The following is a 22,802-nucleotide window of genomic DNA, read 5'->3' on the forward strand; positions in this document are numbered from 1 at the left end:
TTGTGGTAACTTAGGACAGGGGCTAGGGTGTCCCCACTCTGGGGTACTCTCTCTGCACTGGATGCTTCCCTGACCCACTGATCATTACATACAGTTCAAAGCAAATACAATTTCTCAAACAGCAATCGATTTAAAATAATAAGGAAAAAATGGGAAAGATTAAAGGAAAACATGTCACCCTGCTCTGTGGCACGGGGACATCACAACCAGTGTCTCTGGACCGTAAGGGAAGTTCAGTCTGTTCCTCACAAATTTCAGGCTCTTTCTCAGGCCCTGGGTGTGCTACAGAAATGCTGCAGGTTGGACACTTGCTCTGGCAGGGGCCACACGCTCTCAAGGTCTAGGTGGCAGGGCCCTTCTTCCCAGCGTCACCCCCGCCCCGTTGGGGTTACAATCCCACTCCAAGTCATAGCCTGCAGGGCCTCTTGGCTGGAGGCATCTCACTGCACTAGGCCCACGGCCCAGGGTCCCCCTTGCTCTCTCCAGCTGCTCACCACACTCGGCTCCGGACTGCTTCAGCCTCAGCTCCAGCTCCACTCTGCCTCAGCACGGCTGCTGCTGCTGCTCTGCCTCCAGCTCCCTGGGCTGTGTCTCTGGCCCCTCTGGCTCTGGTTGCTACAGCTCTGCTCCCAGCACAGATCTGCTTTGTGAGCTGCTTCTGTGACTCTAATCCCAGCACTGACCTGCTTCCCGGGCTGCTTTTCTGGCCCCTCTGGCTGGCACGGCTCTGCTCCCCTGGTCAGTGTGAGCCCCTGCTTTCGCCTCAGGTCAGCCCCACACTGTCTGACCCAGGCAATTCCAGCTCACATGGAGGACGGGACCTCCCTGGCCTCCTGACTCCCTGATTAGCCTGCCCGTCCTGTCAATCAGGCTGACTTGGAGCATTGGCCTCTTCCCATTGTTCCTGGGGACTCTCAGTTTCAGGGTCCTGATTTCCCATAGACCCTTTCCCTTTCTTTTGGTACTGGGAGCTTGCCAACCAAAACATCCCCACTGAGTTTTAGTAAGAGGACAACAGTCTCCTTACATTTGGAAGATTACAAAATTTTCACCGTCCCCATCTATGGTGTCTGGCCTCTCCCCGCACTGAGTCATGCTGCACAAGCCAGGGAAATGGGAGTGGGAGAATCATAGAATATCAGGCTTGGAAGAGACCTCAGGAGGCCATCTAGTCCAACCCCCTGCTCAAAGCAGAACCAATCCCCAATTTTTTCCCTAGATCCCTAAATGGACCCCTTAAGGACTGAACTCATAACCCTGGGTTTAGCAGGCCAATGCTCAAACCACTAAGGTGTCCCTCCCCCCTGAAAGATCTGGTGTGATGCTTGTATAAATGCAGTGAGGTGTCCCTCCATAGTGGAGAAGCAAGGGGATTGAGGTGCGCTCTCTTTCCCTGTTCATGTCTTTGTTGTTAGGCAGGCACGGGGCAGGATTTTCTGGTGATGCTGGCAGGGGAAGGGCAGTGTTTGTGGTTCACATCTCCTTTTGCATGGAACCTCTTTATGTTAGCTGAAAATATAATGAATTTCCAGTTGAACTACCTCTGAGTCTTTTAATTGTATTTTAGCAAATTTCTGGTGTAGCAGAAACTCCAGCTGGAGTTTGAGGTTCAATGGCAGTGTAAATCTGCTTGGTCAACCTTTGTAGTTAACCAAGCCCATCCATTCAGCAATATGTAGGGAGTGACCATTAGCAGTAATCTCTCTCTTGCTTAAACTGTTGGATTTCCTCCACAGGACTAGAAAGCCAGCTCTCTTTTCCATTCTGTTACCTTGAAGACTGCTATGTTCTCCAAATATCGTCCAGACTTTAAAGAAGAAATTTCAAACTGGTAACATAGCTCCCGAAATAAACTGCCATCCACCTCTCCTTGAGATACTATGAAAATTTTATTATTTAAAAAAAAACATTAGACGATGTATCTTACCATTCGTAGCTTCTGCTATAGTCTCATGGGCTGCAAAAGTTTTCTGAGAACCAAGGACAGTCTAACAGTCACATTACTGGAATGCTGAAAAGTATCAAAGTTGTGGCTTTCTACAGCTAAGTCATGTTATCTGGGGAGATTTCTTGGCATCTTCCAAAGGAAAGAAAATATAATGCTATCCTTGTCTTTGAACTGGCACGACCTTCAACTCCTGAGAGGGAAATCATTGCACTAGGAGGCAGGAGCAGCACCCCAGAGACAACAAAGGCAAATGGAAGAGGATGCTGGAGGACTGCTTTATTGGCCTGGATGGGAGGAACGAGGGGCAGATTGAGTTCTTTAGGGCAGGGGAGGATCAGGCTCTTCTGCAGGAAGTTGCATTGATTAACTGAGTAACGGAACAGGAAGCATGCATTACGGTAGGGGTAACCAATTATTTTTTTGGTCAAGATCCACATTTCTTGGTCCAGGTATAGTCTTCAGAGAAGAAAATACAAAAATAATAGCAATAATGTTAATAATAACTAAATAAAAAGATTTCACAGTTGGCTTCCTCTGCTGCATTAGAGAACGGGAGCGTTCCCTAATGGTGAGGTTCATAGAACTGGTGGCCAAATGAGTTTGTGGTCTGCCTGTTTCCATGGCCACTGCATCTGTTCTTGAATCATTGCTTCCTCATCCTCCTCTGACTACCACTCCGGATGCTACTGAGGTATAGGACCCAACCCTTTCCCCCATTCCCTGAGTAACCAGGAGGAGCCTGCAGGATTCCTAGGACCATACCCTCCCCACTGGCTCCTGAAACCCCTCACAGGGGGTCCCCTGAGCATCCAGGAGGGGAAAGATGAATCTGTAGGACTCCCTGGATTCCACCAAGTGCCCCACCAACAGCTTTTCCCTGTTGTTACCTCTTTTCAAAGGGTGGGCAAGGAGACTTGTGCAGAGCCATCAGCCACAACCACTCCCCCCACCAGGTTCAGAAAAATCCAAATCCTGAGGATACACAGTAGGGATGGGGAAAGTGCCATCAGTTTATGTGCTTACAGAAAGCACTACTACTTCTAAACGCAACAGAATTCACAACACAGAAAATGGATAGATAAATGTCTTTAGGGCTTGGTTCACATGCAGAAAATCAAAACATAATTCAAGCATCTGCCATTACCCAATGCTTAAATGACCTCTTCTCCCACCACCTCCCCCCAGCCTTGAACATTTTTAACCTTAGTAGCTCCATAAACAACTGCTATATGCAGGTAGCAATGCTGACTGGTTAAAGAATGGTTAAAGGAAAAAAAATGCTTGCACACCCACAAAGCCAAATGTTAATGAGGTCATTAAGAGAGATTCAGTGCTCCAAAGAACAGAGGTTTGTAAACAAGCGTGAACAGTGAATTCAGAAGCATTACAACTCAGCAGCCACCCTCTATGGCACAAACCCAACCCTCAGGCCTGGTCTACAGTACAGAGTTAGGTCGACATAAGGCAGCTTAAATTGACCTAACTCTGCAAAATGTCATGCTAAAATGTCTCTCCCGTCAATGTAACTCACACACTACACTGACTTAACTCCAGCTCCACAATTTCGATGTAGTTAGGTTGACACAGTGTCAGTATAGACACTGCATTGTTTACATCGAATATTGCTGCCTTTCAGAAGCCATGCCTTAATGCCCCACACTGACAATTAAATTGGTGCAAGTGCTCCTGGTGAAGATGTACACCACTGACACAAGGAGAATAGTGTGGACATGCAAGAGTGATTTAATTAATGTGGTGGCTGTACATCAATGTAATTTAGGTTGACATAATTCTGTAGTGTAAACATACCCTAAGGTGTTAACCCAGTGGAGGTGACTGTGACAGGGCGTGACTCATCACAGTGGCGCCTCCTGCTGGCCATCTTGGGGATTAGCTCTGCAGGTCGGTATGCCCTCTCCTGATGGTGCCTTGCCCACTGTCACACCTGCTCTCGGACCCACATCACTGCAAGGAATCTTCTTCACAACACAGCCCTCTGACCCTTCTGGGGGATAGTACTGCAGTCCAACTGTCCAGCCACTTCCCCCATGGTGTGTGTGTGTGTGTGTGTGTGGTGGGAGACCAGGGACCGCCCACTGCTCCAGATCCCAGACCAGGGAACCCCTAAATCACAGTCACCTACTGCATTCCTTTGTCTCGATTACCACTGCATTTCTCTGGGCCACTTCCCAACAGCCACAGCACCCTACGCAATCTCAACAGCTCATACGGAGCTCCATCTTTACTCCTGAGGTCCCTGGCCTGCAGCGTCCAAGGTGCTACAGGATTGCAGCCAATTCGGGATACACTCTTCTCTCCTCAAGATCCCAGCAGTGACTGACTCTGGCCCTACAACTCCTATTCAATGAGCCCACTGGGCCTGATTGGCTGCTCTGTGCTGCGTCTCTCCTATTGGCTGCTTCTTGGCCAGCCTCCTTAGGGCTTTATTAATCCTTCCCTGCAAGTGTGGGGCGAACACCCCAATCACACTGCCCTGTTATAATGGTTTGTAATGTGTGAATTGTCACAGGAACAAATGACTAATGATCTTTGACTATAGGGGAACAAACCCTCACAAAGATATGCAGCCCCACAAGTATGTGTCACTATTCCCTCCTATGCTTTTCCAACAACTGCACTGGATGTGAAGATGTCCTTCAGCAAAAGCAGACGTCATCCTGTGCCTCCTGTTCCAAGGTATGTGCACATATGGCATCCCTAATTTTCTCCATCTGCTGGGAAACAGGACCAGTGTGCATGTGGGTGGGATCCAGCTGCTTGAACACAGTTGGTGAAGCAGACTTGTCCTGAGCATACTCAGGATGGAAGCACTTTTTACCCTCACAAATGTTATGGAGTGTGCAACAGGTGACAGTTTTATCAACAATGTTCACCATATTGGCCTCCAGACAGGTGTGTAGCATCAATGAGATTTCAGCCTCTCAAACGTGCACGCCATGATCACTCTGCAGCGACTGTGTTTGTAACCAATTTCCCTTTTTCCAGAATCACTGATGTCATGGTATGGTTTCATGAATCAAGTTAGAGGCAGGTATGCAGTGTTCCCCCAATATAACAGTGGGCACATGTCATGCTGTCTGCAGCGGCTCGTGACCGTGAATGCAGGGCAGACTGTTAAAAACTACCTCAAGGCAGACTGTTAAAAACAGGGCAGACACTCCAAACTGGTGGAATATATATATTCAGGTTGCTTCCAGTCCCAATAGACCAGTCAATTACCCTAGGTCAATTTGTACCCTAGATCTTACACCAAATACAATACTTGTAATAAACTATCTAAAGGTTTATTAACTAGGCAAAAGAAACAGGAGAGTTATTTACAGGTTAAAGTAGGCAAACATATACACACAAATGAGTTGCCATTTATGACTCCTAAAGATGACAGAAATATAGTAATCTGCCCATTCAAAGGGTCTTTTAGGGCAGACCTGGACTGACCCCGGGGATTCTCTCCTTCAGTTTAGTGTCTTTGTCTCTGTGAGAGTTCAAACAGCAAAAAGATGATAATTTTTCTGGTGAGGCATTTTTGTATCTTCTTCCCTCAGAAATCAAGCTGATAGCAACAGTTTCCAGGCAGGTCCCTTCTTCATCGAGGGGTGGGAATGGGAGGGAGTGCACTTAAGAGCATTTAATCCTTGATCTCACACAACAGTTCATGAACATGATTTAATAACTTCTTGTCAGAGACCATCATTTGCATTATACAAGGCTTATTTCTGTTTGACGAGTCACAGTCACAGAGGTTTACAATACAAATGCTTGCTATGTATAATATGGGGGATAGCTACGTGAGAACAATACGCGCAGCATCCCACAAGCATTTTATAAAACACTAAACACATTCTTATCAATTTAACATCTAATATTTGATAACACTAACACACAAATAAGCAAAACTGTTTTTTAGCTATGCGTTTGTTAGTGTTCAGTGAGACCTGGGGCCTTGACATGAGCTGGCATCTGGTCTGCCAGCATCAAAGCACAGACACACCAGAGACAGCCATACTGTTTCTTGGAAATAAAGTCCCTTCTTTCCTCTTCACGTACAATTCCCAATCTCCACAGCATCCTGGCATCATGTACCTTTCCAGGGTTTCCCACATTTGTATTCATGAATCTGCTTCTGTTGTCCACTAAGCTTTGAAGAACAAATGGAGAGTAACCTTTTGGGTTCACATACTCACACACCCCTTTTGGAATATGGATACTGCCAATGGCCCGTTTGGCAGAGTTTGGAAACCCCATTCTCTCAAATCCAGCTATTTCTAGAACTCTTATTATGGCAACCATCCGTAGGTAGATCACAGTGTTAGTTGCCTCACAAATCTGCAAAACCATGACCCCAACAATGGACTTTCCATCCCCAAAGTGGTTTGCAGGGGACTTATAGGTGTCTGGTGTTGGCAGCTTCCATAGGGTAATACCCACTTCTGCACTGGTATGGTTTTCCTGAATCAAGCGTTCTGGCACTGGGGAGTTGCTGCAAGCTCCTCACACAGCTCCACGGAGGTCTGTTTCCTCATTCCAAGTTCTGAAATCACTGCTGGTCCTCCCAGGTTTCTAAAACAATGTGATCCCACCACACTGGGCTGGTTCTCCTGCACCAGAACCGACAGTCCATTCAAGGGCATCCATGGCAACAGAGGCATTCACCACATCTTATTCCACGGGAGTGAATTGTCATGACACTGAAGGTCAGCTGTCTTCGACGTGTCAGAAAGTTCTGCCCAAATTCCATCCAGCATCTCACCGATTGCTTACTCCACTGCATAAACATTTGTCCTGCGATAAGGAGCAGGAGCAGAGCCACATCATCATCCCATTGCTTCATGTCTCCCACCCCAGTGTTGCAAGGAATAAGAGTGAGGGGAGATGTGATCAGGAACTACTATTGACAAATGTGTGAAGGCAGGGGACAAACATCAAGAACACAAAGCAAAGAGATTCCCAGGGTGTCTCCCTGTCTGCACAGAACCTTGGGATACCACCCCTAAAATGGTAGCACTGACGTCGATAGTGTGGATATATGTATACGTGTGTACACAGTGTTAGACCTGTGTCCAGCACAGCATATGTGGACACTCAGTGCTTGTATGGGAAGCACACATGAACACATACATGGTCCAGTAACCAAGTAGGCTTGCTAGTTAAACATAGCCTTTGTTTGGACGAACTCAGTCTAAGTCTCTTTTGTATCTTTTTCCCATCAAGATTTATGATTGGTTATTGTGACCTTTTATACATTTTCATTCACTTTTTACAGTTGCGCTCACAATTACAGAAAATGTATAGGCCCAATTATCCCAACGGGTCTGACACAGAGAGTTTTACTTACAATTAGGGAGTGGCTTGGGAATAAAAAGACCTGAGGCAAAGTTGAAGGCGTGCCCACAGACAATCTGTCCATGTTTAGGTGTGCAGTGTGCTTGTCTGTTGTGAGTGAAAGTATTTAGTTCTAGATTGCATCTACAGTGTGGTACATAATGTACCTATTTATAAATTGTTAATTGAAAAAACTATTTAAAGAGTTTAATTACTCTATGCCCTGGTCTACATGACAAGTTTAGGTCGAATTTAGCAGCGTTAGGTCGATTTAACCCTGCATCCGTCCACACGAACAAGCCTGTTTTGTCGACTTAAAGGGCTCCTAAAATTGATTTCCGTACTCCTCCCTGGCAAGGGGTTTAGTGTTAAAATCGACCTTGATGGGTCAAATTTTAGGTAGTGTGGACGCAATTCGACGGTATTGGCCTCTGGGAGCTATCCCAGAGTGCTTCACTGTGACTGCTCTGGACAGCGCTCTCAACTCAGATGCACTGGCCAGGTAGATAGGAAAAGCCCCGGGAACTTTCGAATTTCATTTCCTGTTTAGCAGAACGGTGAGCTGATCAGCACAGGTGATCATGCACAGCCCCTCAACACAGGTGACCATGCAGTCCCAGAATCACAAAAGAGCTCCAGCATGGACCGAACGGGAGGTACTGGATCTGATCGCTGTCAGATCGCTGGGAGAAGAATCCATGCAGGCAGAACTCCGTTCCAAAAGATGAAATGCCAATATATATGCCAAAATCTTCAAAGGCATGATGGATAGAGGCTACAACGGGGACACACAGCAGTGCTGCGTGAAACTTAAAGAGCTCAGTCAAGCCTATCAAGAAACAAAGAAGGCAAACAGTCACTCTGGGTCAGAGTCCCATACATGCCACTTCTATGATGAGCTGCATGCAGTTCTGGGGGGGGAGGTTCCTCACACAACAGGGATGAGGAAGATGAGGAGGAGGAGGTAGTTGAGGATAGTGCACAGCAGGAAAGAGGAGAATTCCTTCTCCCCAGCAGCAGGAACTGTTCATCACCCTGGAGCCAATACCCTCCCAACCCTCCCAAGGCAGGCTCCCGGACCATGAAGCTGTAGAAGGCACCTCTGGTGAGTGTACCTTTGTAAATATAATACAGGGTTTAAAAGCAAGCGTGTTTAATGATTAATTTGCCCTGAAGACGTGGGATGCATTCACGGCCAGTATAGCTACTGGAAAAGTCTGTTAACGTATCTGGGGATGGAGCGGAAATCCTCCAGGGACATCTCCTTGAAGCACTCCTGGAGGTACTCTAAAAGCCTTTGCAGAAGGTTTCTGGGGAGGGCAGCCTTATTCCGTCCTCCATGTAGGACACTTTACTATGCCAAGCCAGTACCAAGTAGTCTGGAATCATTGCAGAACAAAGGATTGCAGCGAATGGGCCCGGGCTTTGGTGGCATTCAAGCAACATCCATTCTTTATCTCTCTGTGTTAGCCTCAGGAGAGTGATATCAGTCATGGTCACCTGGTTGAAATATGGGAAATTTGTTTAAAGGAACATTCAGAGGTGCCTGTTCCTACTGGGCTGTTTGCCTTTGGATGAAAAGAAATCATCCCCGCTGTTAGCCACGCAGTGGGGGGAGGCCTGTTCATGCTGAGTCATTTGCATTTGGCTGACAGGGATCTTCCCTGACACTAGCCATGCGGTGTGTGTGTGAAGCGATCATCCCAGAGCATTGGGGGGAGGGGGGTTGGGTTGTGCTGCACATTCACCCTAAAACCACAGCTCCTCCTTTTAAATGGCCAACCCAACGGGCTTTGCTTGATATGGGAAAGGAGGGTGCTGCTATTTGAAACCATTCCCACATGTTATGAAGGTTGAAGAAGCCAAAAGCCTTTGCCTTACCATGGCTGCCTGCAAGCCAAATTCTGTTGTCCAGTCGAGCGGGTGTGATGTCTCACACCAAACCGGCAGGCACTCAAGATAAGAGGCAAAATGCGACCTTATACCAAAAGCACATGTGCTGTGTAATGTGAATCACTTGATTCAGTGTGAAAGTCTTCCCTTTGTTCTCTAAAATGTGTCTTTTTAAATACTACTCTATCTTTTTTTCCTCCTGCAGCTGCAAACGTTCCTACGCTCCCCCTATCATCTCCGTCCCAGAGACTAGCGCAGATTAGAAGGTGAAAAAATGCACTCGCAATGACATGCTCTCAGAGCTCATGCAGTCCTCCCGCACTGAAAGAGCTCAGCAGAATGCAGGGAGGCAAACAGTGGCAGAGTCCAGAAAAGTGTTAAATGAACGCGATGAGAGGAGAGAGGAGCCCAATGAGAGGAGTCAGGATTCAATGATGAGGCTAATGGGGTAGCAAACTGAGATACTCAGGCATCTGGTGGAGCTGAAGGAAAGGCAGAGGAGCACAGACTGCCACTGCAGCCCCTGTATAACTGCCTACCCCCACCCCAAGTTCCATATCCTCCTCACCCAGACACCCAAAAATGGTGGGGGGAGGGCAGGAGGAGAGGCTACAGGCACCTAGCTACTCCACCCCCGAGAATTGCCCAGCAACAGAAGGCTGGCATTCAATAAGTTTTGAACTGTAGTGTGGCCTTATCCTTCCCTCCTCCCCTCATCCACCACCCCATCCGGTGCAGCCCTCCTCACCTACCCCTCCCGGGCTACCTTGCAAGTTTTCCCCCTATTTGTGTGATGAATTAATAAGGAATGCATGATTTTGAAACAATAATGACTTTATTGCCTCTGAAAGCGGTGATCCAAGGCGGGAGATCAGTTGGCTTACAGGGAAGTAGAGTCGACGAAGGGGGCGGGTTTTCATCAAGGAGAAACAAACAGAACTGTCACACCATAGCATGGCCAGTCATGAAACTGGTTTTCAAAACTTCGCTGATGCGCAGGGCACCCAGCTGTGCTCTTCTAATTGCCCTGGTGTCTGACTGTGCGTAATCGGCCACCAGGTGATTTGCCTCAACCTCCCACCCCGCCATAAATGTCTCCTCCTTACTCTCAGAGATATTGTGGAGCACACAGCAAGCAGCAATAACAATGGGAATATTGGTTTCGCTGAGGTCTAAGCTAGTCAGTAAACTGTGCCAGCGAGCTTTTAAATGTCCAAATGCACATTCCACCACCATTCTGCACTTGCTCAGCCTATAGCTGAACTGCTCCTTACTACTGTCCAGGGTCCCTGTGTATGGCTTCAGGAGCCATGGCATTAAGGGGTAGGCTGGGTCCCCCAAGGATAATTATAGGCATTTCAACATCCCCAATGGTTATTTTCTGGTCTGGGAAGTAAGTTCCTTCCTGCAGCTGTTCAAACAGACCAGAGTTCCTGAAGATGCGAGCGTCATGCACCTTTCCCGGCCATCCCACATTGATGTTGGCGAAACATCCCTTGTGATCCACCAGTGCAGCACCATTGAAAAGTACCCTTTGCGGTTTACATACTGGCTGCCAACGTGGTCCGGTCCCAAGATAGGGATATGCGTTCCGTCTATCCCCCACCACAGTTAGGGAACCCCATTGCAGCAAAGCAATCCACTATGACCTGCACATTTTCCAGAGTCACTACCCTTGATAGCAGCAGCTCAGTGATTGCACTGACTACTTGGATCACAGCAGCCCCCACAGTAGATTTGCCCACTCCAAATTGTTTCCTGACTGACCGGTAGCTGTCTGGAGGTGCAAGCTTCCAGAGGGCTATCCCCACTCACTTCTCAACCTTGAGGGCTGCTCTGATCTTGGTATTCTTGTGCTTCAGGGCAGGGGAAAGCAAGTCACAAAGTTCCATGAAAGTGCCCGTACGCATGTGAAAGTTTCACAGCCACTGGGAATCATCCCAGACCTGCAACACCAGAATCAGCGTTCCACGGCAGGAACTTGCCCCATTACCACCATGATGTCCAAATTGCCAGGGCCTGTGCTTTGAGAGAAGTCTGTGTCCATGTCCTCATCACTATCGTGATCATGCTGTTGTCGCCTCCTCGCCTGCTTTTGCAGGTTCTGCAGATACTGCAGGATAATGCACGAGGTGTTTACAATGCTCACAACAGCAACAGTGAGATGAGTGGGCTCCATGCTTGCTGTGGTATGGCATCTGCAGGACAACAGGAGAGCAGAGTTGCAGTGGAAGCAGTGGATGACGATGGATGCTAGGAGAATAGATATTTATACAGAACGATGAGAGGACCTGCAAGGTGGAGTCATGGCACCAGGAGAGCAGAGTTGCAGTGGATGATGATGATTAGCAGTCGTACTGCACCATCTGCTGACAGCAGCACCCAGTACACAACAGCAGTGCTGACGGTGAGCTGAGCTGAGCTGAGCGGGCTCCATGCTTGCCGTGATATGCCATCTGCATGGAAAAAAGGCGCAAAACAATTGTCTGCCGTTGCTTTCATGGAGGGAGGGGCGACTGATTGTTGGATCATATTAAAGAAGTTCTGTATTAAATTCACAAATGAGTTTGATTCCCCAGAGTTTAAATTCCAGGGTATTACTAATTAAGAGGTCTCTTGGGTTTTGGTACTGTTTGTCTTCCTCTCTGTGTGAAACTTGCAAGCTGCTAATTGTGTTAGTACATTCTAAGACAGAGTCTGTTCTCAAAGCAATTCTTTGTAACAACAACTACTCACACAGAGAGAGACTCAAAGCAATACTCTCTAACAACAGAAACAGGACCCAGAGACTCCCCGCCCTTTTGTTGTATTCATCTCGCTTTGTTAACAATTGTGATTAAAATAGAGATAGAGGATGTATGTGGATGGATGCTTGGTGTGGATAATAACTGAATGATCAGGGAGGTGTCAGCCTAAGAATCCAGTCGCCATTGGCTGAAGAAGGCATCAATAGAAATAACCAGAGGACCTCCGAAGGGCAGACTGGAATCCACCCAACAGCCTCAAGGATGGGAGAACCAAAGAACAAGATAACATCTGGCAGCACAAAGCCATCAGGAATGTGCCATCTGCTGATTGATTCAGCAACAGCATGATGAAGCAATTCCCATAGACTGGCATAGGAAGAAATTCCTATAAAAATGGAGTGAGAACTTTGGGATTTGATTCTGCAAACCAACTTCCAGGAGCATCAGATGTGCATTTGACAAGGCCCTGCTCCCTCCACCTGGCCAGTGGCTTGGCACGAGCAACTCTAAGGCTGGTAACTATGATAACAACCTTGCAGAACCTGTGTGTGTGTGTACGAATGAATGTGTGAATAAATAGGAAATTGAATGGAATGTTATAGCTATAACTAACTGCTTACTATGATTCTTTCTGTATTCACAATAAATGTGGCATTTTGCCTTATCCCCTTTAATAAGATCTTGCTGGTTTTTATTTTATTGGTATAACATGATGACATGTACCCAAAACCACCCGCGACAATATTTTTGCCCCATCAGGCATGGGGAGCTTAACCCAGCATTCCAATGGGCAGCAGAGACTGCGGGAACTGTTGGATGACTTATGGAGCGGTGCACTGTGGGGTAGCTGATGCTAGCCATGGTAGTGAAGACGCACTCCGCCGACTTAATGCACTAAATGGGAACATACACAATCGCCTATATAAAATAGATTTCTAAAAATAGACTTCTATAAGATCGACCTAATTTCGTAGTGTAGACATACCCTATAAGTCTACTTTTAAGGTATATCTGTCTTCATAGCACTTGAAAGGAAGCAGAGAAAGGCTCTACAGAGCATTGAACTTGTCAGTTAATAAACAAGACTTACACGGTACTGACCTTAAGTGGCAACGTAAACAGATTCCGTGGGTAAAGAGAAAGACAAGTGGAATGTGAGAAAGAAGGAATGTTTCCTGTTGGTCACAAGCTAGAGACAGACAACACATTCTCTAGTTTACAAAAGTTTTGAAAACTGTTATAAGCTAAGAAGAGAACAATATAGGAACCAGTACCTCCTTTGTTGTGAAAAGAGATTGGAGAATTAAACAAAGCACAGTACCTGTCAAGGTTCCTTCCCCACTCTGAACTCTAGGGTACAGATGTGGGGACCTGCATGAAAGACCCCCTAAGCTTATTCTTATCAGCTTGGGTTAAACACTTCCCCAAGGTACAAACTTTGCCTTATCCTTGAACAGTATGCTGCCACCACCAAGCGATTTAAACAAAGGACAGGGAAAGAGACCATTTGGAGACGTCTTCCTCCAAAATATCTCCCCAATCCCTTATACCCCCTTTCCTGGAGAAGCTTGAGAATAAACAAGCTGAGCACAGACCAACTTGGGTTTCTTAGGATCCTAAGAACCCAATCAGATTCTTAAAAAACAGAACTTTATTAGAAGAACAAAACAAGGATAAAAGCAACACTCTGTAAGATTAGAATGGAAGATAATCTCACAGGCAGGCAGATTCAAAACATAGAGAATTCCTCTAGGCAAAACCTTAAATTACAAAAAGACACAAAAACAGGAAGACACATTCCTCCAGCACAGCGAATTTTACAAGCAAACAAAACAAAAACATTAAACAAAATAAAATCTAACGCATTTTCTAGCTAGATGACTTACTAACTTCACAGGAGTTGGAAGAATTGCATCTTTGATCTGTTCCCTGCAAAGGTATAGCACAGACAGACAAAACCCTTTGTCCCCACCTCCAGATTTGAAAGAATCTTGTCCCCTTATTGGCCATTTTGGGTCAGGTGCCGGGGGTTACCTTAGCTTCTTAACCCTTTACAGGTGAAAGGATTTTGCCTCTGGCCAGGAAGGATTTTATAGCACTGTATACAGAAAGGTGGTTACCCTTCTCTTTACATTTATGACAATAAAATTTGTAATGTTTCAGAGGTGATCTGAGATTAGATCAGGGCAATACAAGCAAATCAGTAAAACGGGATGAGTATTTTGCAATTGTTAGGTGAGAAAAGTTAAACATGAAGCAGTTAGGCCAACTGAACCAAAGTCAGGCCAAGAAAGGCTGCTGGGAAAGTCCCTGAAAGTAGAATGAAGGAATACTTGTTTAAGTTACAGAGAGTGAGAAAAAAGGGGAGGCCTGCATTCCTGCATTTTTGTACCAGATGTACTGGGAACAGTCCTTGAGATACAGGGGCACTGTTTTCCACTCCCTGTTTTTGTGTTATGTCTGTTCTTAATTCCTCGACTCCCAGTTGACACCCATAGCGATAAGAAAGTTAGTGAAGCATTACAATTTGCTAAAAGTTATCTACAATAAAGGGGGTAGAAGTGCATGCATAATAGAAAAACTAGGATAGAAAAAATAAGATTTTAACTAACATAGGGGAGAGGTGGGCTGCTTTATGAATAAATCTGTGAGGCGACGGGACTGTCTATAAAAACCTATTTAGTTTTACTTAGAGGCTGCTGGTTCTCTTTGGAGACGAGCTGCTCTCTATTGTTGCGTGCACTCTTCAATAAAGAGCTTTGTGTTCGGACCTTGCTGGTGCTGCCTGTCTCTCTCTGGTCAGACAACGAACCGTGCCGTCTGGGGTTCAAGTCCTTGACACAATGGAAAGAGAGAGACTGCACAGTGAGAGAACATGGTGTGTGTGTGTGTGTGTGTGTGTGTGTGTATACATAATATCTAAACACACACACACACACACACACACACACACACACACACACACACACACCAAGAGAACATTAAAAAAAACGATGGTAAAAGAACATTGTTGTTGCAAAGTCAAACAGCTAACTGTTAGGAAATGACAGACTCAGATTGTCCATGCATACAGTCATGTGTGTAAGCCTTCTGGGTGTCTAATTCCATGATCACATAATATTTATTTCCATGGGACCCTCATTCAGTGCACAGGATGGACAATGTTCACCATGGGCATTGGGAAAAGTGGGAATGGGCAATCAATCAAAATGGACCAAATTTCAGTGGTGTTGCAACCTTGTGTACCAGGTTGCAATGCCACTCACTCAAATATGGATCAGCTTCCCCTCTATCTTGCCAGCTGGGTAGGTGCTCCACTGTTGTGTCACCCTGCTCTGGTCAGGAGGCTGTCTCCCTTGTTGCATCCCTGCTGAGTTCAGGTTTTCAAAAGTGGGAGGACATGCTCCCGCATTTAAAAAGTGGGTGGGGCAATGACTCTTTCCCCACCCTGGCCATCTCCAGTGACTATGATATTCTCTGACTGGGTAGTTATTTAAACATTTTTTTTTAATCATCATTCAATGTGTGGCCACAGGCCTTATTTGCTGCATGTTATTTGAACCCTTCTCTGAATTCAGAATGACTAATTTTCGAATGGACTTTTCTATGTGACTAATGGACTATCAGTATAGTATTGGAAAGCTTCCCAAACATGAATGAATTTACCTTCACACAACCCCTGTAAGGCGAGAGGGTGGTATTATCCCAATTTTACACATGAGGACGGAGGCAGAAAGATTAAGGCCACAGTTGCCAAAAGTGTCCAGTAATATTGGCTGCCCTATTGCAGTGTTCTGCTGAACAAATACAGTATTATCACAATGCAATCTGTAATATATCTGGACTCAGCTGCTGAAAGCAAGTTCACCTGTCAAGAGCAGAAAGATGAAACTACTAAAGTCTAACAATCTTACTTATCTTGAAAATTCTATCTGTGCATGATCCACTTACTTTCTCACTCAGCTCTGGGACCACATATTGCATGGAATAAGATATTTTTCTCTTTCCTATGATTATTTATCTGTCTTACACCATAATTGAAAAATTCATACAAAATCAGTACATCAAAACTAGCAAACAGATATAATAAAACAAGAATACCACTTCACAGTACAATAAAATAAAAATCAATATACAGCAAATAATGGCTACTTTTGAAGTACAGACATTACTTAAAATTCATAAGCATCAATCAAAGTTTCATAAACCTAAGATAAGGAAGCATCTCATACAATCAATAAATATTTTTTCTCCCCAATTCTTAAGGTCACGCTTGAAAAGTTCTTACAGGAAAAAATTACAGGCTCTTTCTGTGCTGAATGTACCCGTTTCCTTTATCTGCCAGCCTACAGAACTTTATTAATAAAGGCTAGATCATTCTTTTCTTAATGATGTAATAAATTCACACTTTAGTCAATGATATCTACTCTTCCAACTGACCTATCCTGCAGTGACACCCAGAGAACATTATTCCTTCTACTTTAAAAAAAATACTATCCACTCAATATGAAGCCAACAGATGTAATAATTAATACCTCACCAGGGTAAGTATCTTGCAAAATAAATAAAGTATTAATTTTCAAGACTTTAGTCATTAATGTATAGTAAAATATAAGATCTGGGAAAATTATACACCAAAGGCATATTAAGAACCGCATTTGTCAGACAAAAATACCTTAAGCCTTGAAACAATGTAGATGAATATTCTTGTCCCCAACAAATTCTACTGAGGTGAATATAAGTTCCTTTGTCTACCATGTTTGTTACCTCCCACTGCCCCATGACAGCTCCACTGCCCCTCTTTGCCCTCTCTGCTGAGTCCCCTAAATAATGTCCCACATACTTAAATTTCCACAAACCTTCAGTCAAAAGTGCTCTAAATCAACCTCTTCTTCCTTCTCTTCTTGACATATGCTGCCATCCAGCCCTTTCCCGAATGCAACATACCCTTGACTCAATCTGTCTTTCAGCTACCAGTTTTCTTCTGTTGCATCTGCATTACAGTCCTGATAGAATATGATAGTCTCTCTACATTTCCTCATTTTCCACACCCCGCCCCCCACACACAGTAGACCCACTACCCAGGTGTAAGAAAACATCCCTCAAAGTTAAACACAAAATCTGCATCTCACACCAATTAGTTTCTAACTCGTTGTAGTGTTCTGAGAGCTAACAACTGTTTGGAGGCCTGATTCCTTGTGCTGCACCATACAGAATTCAAATGAGTGTCTCTGACTTTAGCGAAAGACAGCCATGAGCTGCAGGGAGAATTAAGTCTCTTTTTCTCTTAACATGAAAAATGTCAAACTTCTGATTATTATAAAGTCTGCAAATTAAACCAAAAAAACAAAAACAAACACACACAAACACCCTCCCTCTCCTGCCTCTCAGCATCTGAATTGATATTTGAAATGCAAATAAGTGATATTCTTCTATCTAGGAAATAAATGGCAGTTATAGGGTTCCTTTATATTTTACCAAGGTATGTTTTTGGAATTCTTGCCATCTTCATCTCCCTTCATGAATATTTCTTGATTACCTCAATAAAAACAATCCCCCCCCCCGTATTCCACTACAAAAAGTTTTGTTTGAATGCACGTGGAACACTTGAAGGTTAAATATTTAACCTTTTCACTATTATTCAGCATTGAAATTGTATGTTATCAATAAAATTAATTACTGTACTAACTGTAGCATTCATGAAACTGCTGGAATCAATAAGACACTGTTCCTTGTCTGACTCATTATAATTACAGCTACTTATTGTCAGGACAATGAAAAAGAGCTGATAATTCATCAGGCTTTTTATAATTTTATACGTCATTGCTGAATGCTGTGAATTCATAATTTACAGTAAAAAGAAAAGGAGTACTTGTGGCACCTTAGAGACTAACAAATTTATTAGAGCATAAGCTTTCGTGAGCTACAGCAGCTCACGAAAGCTTATGCTCTAATAAATTTGTTAGTCTCTAAGGTGCCACAAGTACTCCTTTTCTTTTTGCGAATACAGACTAACATGGCTGCTACTCTGAAACCTGTCATAATTTACAGTGGTATTCAGCATGTACTATGGTCTCTGGTGTCAAGTTGTCAAGTTTATACCATGGAAATTTACATTTACATTTACAATGCTGAACTGACAAGAAGAGTCATGAAGACTAGGCTTGGAGTGAAACTTCATTGGTGAAAATACTTACCACTAAATCCTGGACAATTAAGCAGCCAGATAAACAATGTAGTGCACAGGGTCTAATGGTGACTCACTTTGCTTCCCTCCACTCATGCCAAACATTGCCTTTGATTTGTATGAAATATGTATTATGCTTTAATGCCAATATTTTTGGAGAAGAGAGGAAAGTAAATGTATAAAAACCTGCAGAACTCTCTCTCCACTTTTCTCTATTACTGTCACTTATCCTGATCCAGGTATACCACATTTTGAAGATGAAACCAGTTTGGAATCTTGGAGCGAGGTGGGGGGTTGACCTCAACATAAATAAAGCCGCTGCAATGAGCAAATATTTTTTCAACAGTAACAAACCTTTATCAAGATAAATCAAAACAAACAGGTAACAATAAGCAGATCAAATATAACAAATACCCTTCCAGCTTTGATATTAATCTATAACAGTGATCAGGCATATTTTATTCAATATTATTGTTGCCCTTGCAATTAAAAATTGAGACCTGCAGACAATTGTTTGTTGGTTTACTATATCACAAAAAGGTTTCAGATTCATTGAATTTGCTATTGTGCTAATGAAAATGTACCACATCATGGCTCTCAAATTTGAAATTTAATCAAGGACACGGCATTTTAGGATGAATGTTTTAATTTCAAATTATAGTTTAAAATTGCCTTTTTTCCCCGTTCAAATTTGACTTTTTTGCAAAACATTTTTACTTACCCCCAATCAGCATTGTGCAAATGGAGAAAATCTTTTCTGCATCAGTATTGGCCGAAACATTTCCAAACCCAACACTGGTGAGACTGCTGAGAGTGAAATAGAGGGCAGCTATATAGGCACTTCTGATTGACGGGCCTCCTAATGTATTATTGCCATAGTAAGGAGACTCTATACGTTTCCCCAGCTCATGAAGCCAACCTGAAAAGTAAAGAAAAAAAAAAGTTCGATGAGAAACAGCATAATGAAAACCACAGATTCTGTGAGATAAAGTCATACTTTTTAAGATTTAGGGCACTGGATTCTACATATGATTCCAAGAATAAAATGAAGATTAAAGCTCCAATACTGCAAACACCAGGTGTTTAGATAATTATGTCCATACACGATTTGTTCTTATTCATGAGTGCATATGGTGAAAAATAGACTCTTTTACTGAAATCAAGTGTTTATTAGATGCATTCAACAGCTGTATTGGGCAAATCAAAGAATCCAATTCAGGAGAGAAAATAAAAAAGTAATCTAATAATACTGTAGCATGAATACAAACTTCCATTTCATTCTTTTCATTAATTGCTGTTTGAAAAGCTTTTTGAGATTTTGGATCTTTATGTATACATTTCTTCTGTATAGAAGAAAAGATTCAGAAAGGCAGACAAGACTTATAAACCAGAGTTAAGGTATTAAAAAGATGCTGTAGCAAATCTGTTTTCTAAATTGCTCATCTAATCTTTATTTTCATTTTGCCAAATCGAGGGACAGCTATGCAAACCTTGCACAAAGAATCTAAATAAATGGCAGATGAGAAACAGATTAAGAAAAGAGAAGAGATAAAAAAACTATTCATAGTGCCAAGTTCTGCCCATTGGAGGATCTGTTTTTGTAGGTGGGAAATCTTCCTAGATATTCATGCACAGTGAAGGCAGTATAATTTGCCTGGTATGCTGAGTTCACTTTCAGAAGATCTGTATGGGATTTCCTTTTCTGGGCTGTATTCTAAACCCTTCATGACTCTTGAATAATTATGTTAATTTACGCATGTACTAACTGTTTGAAAGATGGAAACATCCATCTCCTCCACTCCATACAGATCAGTAAAATTAGGATCTGGAGAAATTCCTTTAGGTTGAAAAATTACAAAATAGGCAATAAGCTTTAAACATGAAGTCTAACAATTGTGATAACATTTTGTGACTGTTTTGTGACTTTGTATTGGTATTTTCCAAAAGAATTAAATCAAGCCTCTGAAAGCAGACCGTTGAGGATCATTACTACTAATACACTGGACTAGCCACAAATGCAGTCTCTGTTTTCTTGTGCTACTGCCTCCTCATTGCCCATAGGATGCTAGCTACTCCAAATGGAGGGAGGGGAGAGGCAGGGAGAAGCATACCTGTAGCCTTGCCACCACACAGAGGTGAAAGTAAGTCAGTATGCCCCAGTACGGTGTAGCAGCAAGAGCCGGTGCGCCGTACCGGGGTGGATCGGCTTCCCCAGGTGCAATTTAAAGGGCCTGCAGTTCCCAGCAGCGGCTGCAGCCCCCAGTCCTTTAAAATGCTGCCAGAATCCTGCTGCTGGAGTCCTGGGATAGCGGCAGCGGGGCTGGAGTGGCGATTTAAAGGGCCTGGGGCGGTAGCGGTGGCTGAGCTCTGGGCCCTTTAAATCATCCCCGGAGCCCCGCCACCACTTCCCCAGGGCTCTGGCAGGTTCCGGGGACGATTTAAAGGGCCTGGCACAGTAGTGACAGCCAGAGCCCTGTCCCCAGAGCCCTGGGGAAGCAGTGGCGGGGCTCTGGGGACAATTTAAAGGGCCCAGGGCTCTGGCCACCGCTACCGCCCAGGGCCCTTTAAACCGCTGCCAGAGCCTCCAGCTGCCACTGTTACCCTGGGGAGGGGGAATGAGGCACTTGCCGGTACAGGGTGGGCCGGGGCTGGCTCTGATCTCCTCCAGCCCTGCCCCTTCTGCCCGAGGCCCCACCCCTTCCGGGGGCCAGAGCCGGCCCCAGCCCAGCCCTGTACCAGTAAGTCCCTAGACTTACTTTCACCCCTGCCACCACATCTACATAACCTAGCAGGATTATCAGGATGCATAGGTGGAAAGCATGCTGTACCTTCATAAGGTGGCAATGTAGAGTGACTTAGGCCTTGTCTACACTGGCAAGTTTCTGGGCAGTAAAGCAGCTTTCTGCACTGTAACTCCTGAGGTGCACACACTGCCAAGCCATGTGCGCAGAAACTGCGCAGTTGCAGTGCAGTAAAAAAAACCTCACCCTGACGAGAAGCGTAGAGCTTTCTGCGCTTGCATTACAGCACCGCGGGGCCAGTGTAGACACCCTGATCGATTACAGCCCTGCAACTGGCCTCCAGGAAATGTCTCACAATGCGTATTTTTGCCTCTCTGGTCATCGGTTTGAGCTCTACTGAATTGCCCTCAGGTGACCAAACTGTGAGCCCCACCCTTAAATTCCTTGGGAATTTTGAAAGTCCCCTTTCCTGTGTGCTCAGTCTCAGTGCATCTTTCCAGGTGACCATGTCTGCTCCATGCACCAGACGATCCCCCACTTGGAGCAATGCTGAGCTGCTGGACCTCATCAGCATTGGGGGAGAGGAGGCTGTGCAGTCCCAGCTGTGCTCCAGCCATAGGAATTATGATACTATGGACAGATTTCACAATGCATGACAGAAATGGGCCATGACTGGGACATACTGAAGTGCAGGGTCAAAGTGAAGGCACTACAGAACGCCTACTACAAGGTGCGGGAGGCAAATCACCGCTCTGATGCTGCGCCCACGAGCTGCCAGTTCTACGAAGAGCTGGATGTAATACTTGGTGGCGACCCCATCTCCACTGCAAAGGCCACTGTGGATACTTCAGTGGCTCATGTGCCAGTCGAGAGTGGACTGAGCCAGGAGGGGGAGGGGACCCAGAGGCAGAGGATGAATTGGAGGTCAGAGATGCATGCAGCCAGGAGCTCTTCTCTACCCCGGAGGAGGATAGCCAGTCACAGCTGTTGGAGGTTGGCGAAGGACAAACAAGAGAGGAATTTGGAAGTGGCTTTGATTTTGGGAATTGCTGAAGCGAGTTTTTGTGGGCAGGAGGGTTGAAGAAAGCAGGCTTATGTCTGTATGATGCGCGTACCACCACATGCCTAGTCTGAGCGGCAGAACAGGATGTTGATTGACTCCCTCACTTCACGTGAATCTGCCTCAGAGATCTCCACGAGACTCTCATGCAGAAACTGGACAATTTGCTGCTGCAGGTTCTTTGGCAGAACTGCTTTGTTTCTTTCCCTATTAAGGGTAACTTTCCCGCACCACTCTGCCGTCACTGCCGTCTGCCGCAGGGGGACGACCATTGCTGCAAACAAGCGAGCCACATAAGGACCAGGGTAGAAGCTGCAGTCTTGAGGAAGACCCTCCCTTGATTCTCTGCTCACTCTCAGCAGCAAGATATCTTCCATAATGAACACAGCCTGTGGAAAATGTCAGGACAGCAATGATTATAAGGAACCCCATACAGTGCTCCCTAAGAACCACGTGCCCAGTGGACAGTACAGTTCTGGAACACTGATTCCCCCTGCCCCTATGGTTTCTCACCATTTTGGGAGTCTTGTGCTTGCCTGGGTCAGCCAGTTTGTGACAGGTATGTGAATAGTGGCTGTATTTTAAATCACTGAATCAGTGGTCTGTGTGTTGCAAACAATACTGCTTCTGTAAAATGTTGCATTTTGGCTTCACAGATATGACCTTGGGAACCCAGCCTCCTTCTTTGTTATTGCCGGCTGAACGGCTGCACAGAATTAGAAAGCGGCCACGAAAAACTAAAGAGGACTTTCTGGGTGATGTCATGATTAGGAAGCCCATTGCTGCAAAACCATCCACGATGTCCTGCACATTGCTCAGAATCACAGCGCTGCATAGCAGGAAGTGATTAACGGCCTTGTACACTTGCATAAAAATGGCTCCC

General features: G+C 44.9%; 1 protein-coding gene across 2 annotated transcripts in view; it reads right to left on the minus strand.

The window, feature by feature from the left end:
• KCNH8 (potassium voltage-gated channel subfamily H member 8) overlaps positions 1-22,802 on the minus strand; it is a 412,103-nt gene that overhangs the window by 85,506 nt on the left and 303,795 nt on the right. For both annotated transcript variants that reach the window (XM_043509048.1, XM_038390383.2), the window contains exon 8: positions 18,840-19,037. In XM_043509048.1, the coding sequence (XP_043364983.1) occupies positions 18,840-19,037 (198 nt within the window). The remainder of the gene's footprint in view (positions 1-18,839; positions 19,038-22,802) is intronic.

The sequence above is a fragment of the Dermochelys coriacea genome, chromosome 2 (assembly GCF_009764565.3).
Source record: "Dermochelys coriacea isolate rDerCor1 chromosome 2, rDerCor1.pri.v4, whole genome shotgun sequence".
Taxonomy (NCBI): Eukaryota; Metazoa; Chordata; order Testudines; family Dermochelyidae; genus Dermochelys; species Dermochelys coriacea.